Source organism: Argiope bruennichi, chromosome 1 (genome assembly GCF_947563725.1).
Source record: "Argiope bruennichi chromosome 1, qqArgBrue1.1, whole genome shotgun sequence".
NCBI classification, from domain to species: domain Eukaryota; kingdom Metazoa; phylum Arthropoda; class Arachnida; order Araneae; family Araneidae; genus Argiope; species Argiope bruennichi.
In genome coordinates, this window is record NC_079151.1 from 82,332,322 (window position 1) to 82,341,187 (window position 8,866).

Sequence of the window (8,866 nt, forward strand, 5' to 3'; positions counted from 1 at the left end):
GTAACATGCAATTGGAACTTCTGGTTTGCAGTATTGGAATTCTAATTTGCATGGCATTTTAACTCGACTATTTTAGATTTAAGATCAGTTTTGAATTAACATAATTTAGGGATAGATTTGAAAAAAATCGACAAATCTTTGACCTGAATCAGATACCATAACGACATATTTACAAGTAGTTTGTCTATTTAAGAGGATTCAGGAAGTAGTCGAGTTTCGTATCACAAATATGGCAGTTTAATTCTTAACATCGCCAGAAAAAAAAGTATACTACAGCCAATTTTTTTCATTTTAGCTAAGTCCTTTGATTCATGCAAGATTCCGAATTTCAATATGCAGATTAAGTTCCTCACATACAACATGTCTGATCTTAAATTAAAATCGCAATATACAAGACGATTTTCCATTTCCTTTGTAACATTTAATTCTCAGCATTAAATTAATTATTTACAGTTTAATTTTCCAATCCGTGTAAAAAATTACACTTGAGAAATTGAAAACATCTGAATTTATACTTGAGAAATTCAAGATTCAAAGCAGATATGATTTCATCAAAAAATTGATGCATCCTTTTAAAGTACAAATCAAGAGTTAATATTGCTATTGCTGTGAAAAAATATTTCAAAACAGTTAAATTATACATTGCATTTCACTAACAAATAAATTTGTCTCATAAACTTGTATTCAGATTCATTTGTAAAATACATTTAAAAGCGCCAAATAGTCAATTCTTATATTTTGCTGAAACAATATTACAAATGTAACTTTTGGAGAATTATAATGGAAGTTAAGATATCATACCTTCAAGTTGAATCCATGTAAAATCCAGTTCTTGTTGTTTGATTTTTATCTGAGAATCGTCATCATTCCGCATCAATGTTTTAGTCTCTATTGTCAATTCTTAAGGGAAAAAAAGTATCATGGTCCTTCCCCATTTCACTGTAGTGCCCCAAGTAAGACGAATAACATGAATATAAAAAAACATACATTTCTAATGAAGAAAGGAACTTTCTACCTTAATTTCGAATTACCGAAAGACGAGATCCTAAAGCATTTTAAAAATCATTCGCAAAGTTCAAAACAACTTAAAAAGGAGAAATTAGTTTGTCTGAGAAGTCGTTTATAAGATTATCTAAATATCAAAAAATATTAAGAACTTAATTCCCTGATAGTTTAATTATGTTGGATCCTCCCTGTATGCTGTGCAATCAAATTGCTTTTGTCGATGGTTGAATTAGTAACAACCGAAAATAATTTTTGAATCTTAAACACTGACAAATTTTGAAACTTTCACATTACTGGAATTGTCATTCATGCAATAAACAGGGGTTTTTTTACGTTGAAATAATTTTAGTTAAGACAGGGAAAAATTCATTCAATATTCCAATGACTGTTTGAATTTTTCTGATAGTACAATCAGTTTCCAATTAGTTCTGTATTTCTTCAAACTCAGCCCAATTGGCTCGAAAGCGATCATTAATAATTTTCATTCAAACCAATTTCTACAAGACGAATTATACAGACTTTCATGTTGTGTATCAGAGAATAAATTCATACCATGCCGAATTTAATCATATTGGTTCAGCTTTTCAAAACAAACTATGAAATTCTGATAAATTTATAGTAAGGAAATTTTTGAAAACGTATCTGTCTAGATATTCTGACAAATAATATCCCACATGTATACGATGAAGTATTGGTAAAAAATTTTAATCACTAAAAGAACAGGACCACAAGTGAGTAGTTTTAATGTTCAGAGTAGTTTTAAAAATAATTAAAAGGGACATTTTATCTATAAAATTGACAACTATCACAAAAAGTTTAGAAAAAATATTTTGATGAAATTTTGTCAACCATGGAAGTATCGCAATTTCCATTAATAAAAGGAAGATAATTGAACGCCTTTATTTCCTCCATAATGTGAATTGGTGTGCTGCAAGACACTAGGGATCTGCACTTCTAAATTTTGTAATGTCGCATTTTTTGAACGGCAAATAAAATAATCAGTGTGAGACTAGGAAATAATCTGAGGGACCTATTTATTTTAAATCTAATATATAAGAATTTAAAAAAGTCATGAAATCTCGAAATAGGGTTCTAAATTTGTACTGTACTTTGTGATAATCACTATTTAAAATTGGAAATACAAAAAATGGATCATTTGAGTGTTATTTTCTAATGAGAATATTTTTAATCTTCCTCTCATATACGAATCTATTCATCAGTTAAGACATAAGCAAATGCTCAGTTTATTTCCGATTAAAATGTTCGACAAGGAAAAGGGATAAAGATGACAAATAATCCTTTACTCAACTGATAAGAAAAAAACAGCTGAAGAATACATCAAAAGAATATTGTACCTTCACATTCAAGATATGTCGATTTCGAAATGTTCACTCACCTACTAACCGAATCCATCAGATTAGAAGTGCTTCATTTTAGATACACTTTATAGAATATATTGCTCTAAAAATTCTAAGGCAGTAAGTTTAGAAATTTTTTTAGACCCAGGAGACTTGTTTTAAAATAGTGTTACTGATTAGTTAAAGAAAAACTTTCTAGGGCAATTCTTAAGGTACAAACTGCTTATAAGTCTTCCACTATGCTATTACAGTCTGGAAATCTAACATTTAAAAAATACTTTCTCCACTCTGCCTGCAAAAAAATTTAAAATAATTTCATATTTTTAATGGGTTTTGGTTGACCATGTAGCACATTCAACGTAGGAATCTGTAAATAACTCAATAACCGACTTAGTCACTTAAGCAATTAAAGAAATTTAATGCAATATTTAATCAAATAATTTGATAATGTGCTGTAATGTCGCTAGCTCTTAAAAAATGGATGATTTTCTCCCAAAACATAAATGATTAAAAGAACATAAATTATCACAGGAGTATTAGATCGTTTTTCCAGTGTGCTAATTTTATTGAAATAAAAGTATTCTATATTTAAAGAAAAGGTTAATGATTAAATGCCTGTGACAATGCTTAGGCTCAGATATTTAAGTTTTGAGAATGATTAGGAACACGTGGAATCTAAATAGAAAATACCTAACCCTGTTTTCGATATTAAATATAAAATTATATAATTAAATATGAATATTTCAGCATCCAAGAGTTCATTGAAATTACTAATACAATGAATGAGTTCCTAAAAGTTATTAGTATGAAGAAAGAGCTATTCATGAGATGTGCTGAATTTTATATTCGTAACAATTTCTGCTTTTAATTGATTTAAAATTTTAAAGAAAAGCATTTCATCTTGTATTCCTCTGACCTGCACTAAGTAATTAAATAAATTTTACAATATTGATTTTAAATCGTTACTCGATTTATATACAGTTCTTTAAAGGATTTATTCGATATTAGAATTATTCAGTTCTGAATTATAAAAGTTTTTCTGAAATTTATTTTAGAAAAATGTATTAAATTTCCAAACGGTATGATTACTGAATACGCATCCGATTCTGTTCAAACCACATTTTCGGTTTACCCTTAAAACGTAAAATAGAGCGATAAATTTTAGTTTTGAATTTAAAATACCAAAATTTCGCAGCAAAATATATTTTGTAAATTATCCTTAATAATAAACACAATGACGTTTTCTTTTCCGATATAGGTGATTTAAATATAAAACTACTTTGTGCCAAAAATCAATTCAAAACAAGTAACATTTATATCGGATTAACTTAACATGTAAATTTTTATATATATAAAATATCAGACCATCAATAAAAAATAATTTTAAAAGAAGCATTCCATTTTATCCGCTTATACTGTAAAAATAACGCTTACATACATTCCACACACTTCCTGCTAAAACAATCCGGAATCACACCTCCACACATTGCCCAACATTCTTACAATTCCACGCATTACCCATTCCAGCGGCCCAACATTTTCGCACCTCCACACATTACCCATTCCAGCGGCCCAGCATTTTCGCACCTCCACACATTACCCATTCCAGCGGCCCAACATTTTCGCACCTCCACACATTACCCATTCCAGCGGCCCAACATTTTCACACCTCCTCACATTACCCATTCCAGCGGTCCAACATTTTCACACCTCCTCACATTACCCATTCCAGCGGCCCAACATTTTCGCACCTCCACACATTACCCATTCCAGCGGCCCAACATTTTCACATCTCCACACATTACCCATTCCAGCAGCCCAACATTTTCACACCTCCTCACATTACCCATTCCAGCGGTCCAACATTTTCACACCTCCACACATTACCCATTCCAGCGGCCCAACATTCTCACACCTCCACTCATTGCCCATTCCAGCGTCCCAAAATTCTCATACCTACACACATTGCCCATTCCAGCGGCCCAAGTTCCTCACACCTCCACTCATTGCCCATTCCAATTGCCCAAAATTCTCACACTTCCACAAATTGCTTAATCGAATGACACAAATTTCTCACACTTCCACAAATTGCTTAATCGAATGGCACAAAATTCTCACTCTTATTTCCTATTCCAACTGCCCAAAATCCTCATTTTCATGCATTGCCCACTCCGACGACCCGAAATTCTGAACTTTCCACACACGATCCATGCCAACTGCCCAACATTCTGACCTCCCACACTAACTTCCATGCATTGCCCGCTCATACGGCCCGAAATTCTCACTTCCACGCATTGCCCACTCCGACGACTAGAAGTTATTCGTATATTTGTTCATTTTATTCTCACTTCTGCATTCTATTAACATCCCTGACAGTTTCATTGCGTCTTCCATAAGGATGGTAAACGACAATCTATTAATATCATACTTTTCCCCGTTACGCCTCATCTATATTCTTGTAAACAAAAATCAATTATTTCGCATCGGGCATCCCTACTTCTACAATATAATTAGATTCATATTCTACAAAGAACTTCTTACTGAATTCCTGTAATTCCAAGGTCACTATCGACAGCTCCTTTTCAACTCCCCCTACTCTATTATATAAAACCTGATGTTTTTATCTCATGCTCAATGTCATAATTTAACACCACCGAATAAAATTTTCGTTAACATCCTACTATGTACGAGACATAACTCTTCTTTTAGCACTAAATTGCTATAACCAGCTAGTTTTTTGTAATTACATTTGCAACAAATCAATGTTAAAGGCAGCTTCAGCGTTTGCATTTAGAAAAGAGTAGTAGGTACGTATTAAAAACTGTCGCGCTATATTAAATTTTACACATTTTTAGCTACGTCTATTAATGCGTAGATTTATAAATGTGATAAAAATCTTTCAAAATAAAAAATAAATCCAATTCAAATTTTAATTTTTTATTTTAAATACTGAATCCGACTTTATTAGCAACCGATAACTCCAGACATTACAACGATTTGGAATAGAAACGTACGATTTGGAGATTAAACGTAAATTGTTTAATTTCGAATGGGACATGTGGCGGCGCTACTATATTGATCAGTCAGTATTTCTGTGAAGTGAACTGAAACTGACCTGATTTTCATGTTTAAATATCATGACGTCTACTTTTAATTTGTTCTTACTTGTAACAGCAGCTGTTCGAACGCCAGCACGCTGGTCTTATGTGAAGTTGTTACGATATTTTATTAATAAATATTTCGTTTTTGTAAAGCGAAGTTTTATTTTCTCAAATTACAAGCTAATAACGATTATTAAATCACAGGTCAGTTGAATGCAAGACTAAGTGTACAAGATTTTTCCTAAATTTGATTTAAAATATTTGCTGAAAATACTGCAAAACTTGATTTAAAATACTTCGGAACTGAAAATATAAAATCTTAAAAGTTAACAGGATTTAATTTAAAGATTTATATTTATAAAATCATTTAACTCCTGATGTTACTGAAATATTCACATTGCCTTCAGTAAAATAATATTTACTCGTAGGGCAAGCTAAAATCGCTATTCACGGTACTTTTCAAAATTGCTGCTAATTAGCTTTGATTGATTAAATGAACTGGCTGTTTTAATAATTCTAATTAATTAGTAGATATCTTCAAAGAACATAATTTTAATTATCAACTTTATTTTAGATTCGTTTCTTTGGTTTTTAGATTTCATTTAAAGGTAAGTTATAAAAACAGCGCCGTAATTAGTCCCTTTTGTTAGTTGAATTAGTGGTCTCTGAATGCATCCTTTACCAACAATTTCTTCAGGAATTCCTTTTCTCAATAGTTATCCATCACTACCGATGAAAAGCCCCATATTTGCATTATGTTATTCCGTTTTCTCTATTTATGTTGTTCCGAGTTAAAATCTACCATATTTTCAAATTTAAATCGAAGCGTACTGAAAATCAGAACTAGTTACAGATTCAGAAGTTAATTTTAAGTTCCCATGTCTTTTCTTAAAATCAGAAACTAATAATTTTAAAGTAAATATTTCAAAATCTGCCATCTAACTAACCAAAGATTGGTTAAAATAGAGCACTCATATTTAAGAAAAGAGATCGAAAGAAATATGTTAAGGTTTATAATTAGCAATTTCATGGATTTCTCAGTTTTTCCAGACTATATAAGTGACATCAGAACTATATAAGTAAAATCTCTAATTTGTGCCACAAACAGAAGACAAAATAATTGGATTTAGCACTGTCGAGTGGAAGTATCGAAATGTTAACAATTTATGGATTGGTTTGGATTTTATGGCATAATTCAATATCATGCCAAATTTACTTTTTATAGCTAAAACTTGCAATAATTGGTATTTTACTCGGAAATTTACAGGAAAATTATAAAATCGAATTTCATTATAAGCAGATCAGCAGAAAAGTATTTTCTAATATGTTTTTGTGACTAAGTCAGATAAAAACAACAAGTTCCTGGAAATTTAGAATTCCACAAGTTTCTAGGAAAATACTAGTTTTGTAATTTTTTCAATCTTCATTCCCATATTCCAATTAATTTATTACCACATTGATCTACAAATTTACTTCTTTGGATGATATAACCTAATTGGGACATTTTAATATAATATAGGGCCTATCTGAGATATTGAAGCTCTTATAAAATTTTGCACGTTAAGTAAATTAACTGATTTAAAATAAAAATTCAGTAGTTAGATGTGTCAGACTGAATTGCATGAGAAAGTGCTAATCATGTTTTACGTTCCTTTAACTTGAATATAGGGAAAGGAATTTTACTTCATTTTGCTCGTTTAATTATCTGTTAAATAATCGTACTTGAGTATATAATACCCAAAACACATTTGTTTATAATTCTCACTTTCATTTAAAAATGAACAAGTTAATCAAATATGTTCAATTTTAAATTCATCCCTACATTAACTTGTGTGAATCTATAGCAAATATTGGTCCACTATAAAGCGAATGCTATGAATTTATAGAAAAGAGCTAAATATTTGAAGCTATACAGAATAAGTTGCTTCAGATACCAAGTCTAGTATTTTCTCTATACAAATCAATTTGTCACATTCTTTATTTGTGGTGAAAATTTGAATAAATACACGCTTTAATGCAAACCAATCAACATTTGAGTAAATATATGCAAGTTAACATTAGCCTCGAATATTTTTAGATAGAATTCTTAGTTGAATTGACCTAAAACAGAAACGGAATATATCTGAAGAATTTATTCTAACAGAAATAATTCGGATGATCCTAAACAATATACAATAAATAAAAAGCATTTTATATGAAATTGTCAACTTGAGTTCTTTGTTTAAATGACGAAAAATATTCTTCAACAGCAGGGTATTTATACATTTTTCCGGATATTTTAAAAATTTGCATTTTTTCAATTATATCTCAGATTTAATCCACCGTTTAAGTTGTTTTGAAATATGCGAATATTTTTATAATGTATTTAGATTTAGTCCTGTGCTAATTCCAATAAGTAAGGAAGAATCTCTGAATATATACTTTAGAATATTTATTCGGACGAAGTTAGAAAATTAAACAGTCTTACTTGAGGTTTTCCAATGTGAATCAGAACGGAACCAGGAAATTTTAAGATATAAAGGGGCAGAGACCAGCATCATGTGCATCTTGCAAGCAACTTGTTTCCAGTTTTATATTCTGAACTGTCAAATGAGGAGAATGACTTGATATGGCATACATGTCTCGAACCCTCAGATTTATAGGGTGAAAAGATGAGAATCAATCGCTTCTCTTTCATTCTGCATAATAATGGAGCTGAAAAGAACAGATTACATTACAAATTATGAAGTTATTAGAACAAGAAATTTTCCTCGATACTTTAATTTTCTTTAAAGAAGATTACTATCATCAGTCCTCATATTTTTTGCATCGCAATCTACAGCTTGCTCTGACAATTCGAGACAAGAAAGAACATTTTTTTTTGGAAACGTGGCGATTGCTGATGTGTATTAAAACATTTATAAATTCACTTTTCAATTTTGTCGATGTCTCTCCAGTCTGTAAATAATGGGGACTGAATTGATAACTAAGATATTTACAATTTTCTTTTTTCATTGTGGAGCGTAACCGGAATATTTTTAAAGGAACAGATTGATTATATGATAGTTCGAGAACTTCAGAAAGTAATGAGAAAACAATATACACTAGATTTTAATACACTTGGTTTACGCTTATAAAATTTTGTCAAAATTCAGAGGTTGAGGGAACATTTAAAGATGCTAAATTGCATTAAAATATTATAAAATACAAAAATAATAAGTGTCTAAGCAAAATTCAAATGAATTTATAAAAAAACGGTTCCTTAATTAAGAATATTCATTGAAAAATATTTAATATTTTCTCCAAAAAAAAATCGAGTTTTTACCGTATTAGTAATAATGTAGTATTTTACCGCTAACAGTACCATAGTCATTAGCAGTAATAACATCTGGTTACTAAATTACTTCAGTTTAAGAAAAATTG

At 30.3% G+C, this 8,866-nt stretch overlaps 1 protein-coding gene across 1 annotated transcript; it reads left to right on the top strand.

Annotated features, from left to right (window-relative positions):
- The first annotated feature begins 920 nt into the window (after nt 1–920).
- On the top strand, nt 921–4,418 carry LOC129973136 (soluble scavenger receptor cysteine-rich domain-containing protein SSC5D-like). The gene is made up of 2 exons (XM_056087486.1): nt 921–953; nt 3,891–4,418. The coding sequence occupies exons 1-2, from the start codon at nt 921–923 to the stop codon at nt 4,416–4,418; spliced, it is 561 nt and encodes a 186-aa protein (XP_055943461.1).
- Nucleotides 4,419–8,866: the final 4,448 nt, after the last annotated feature.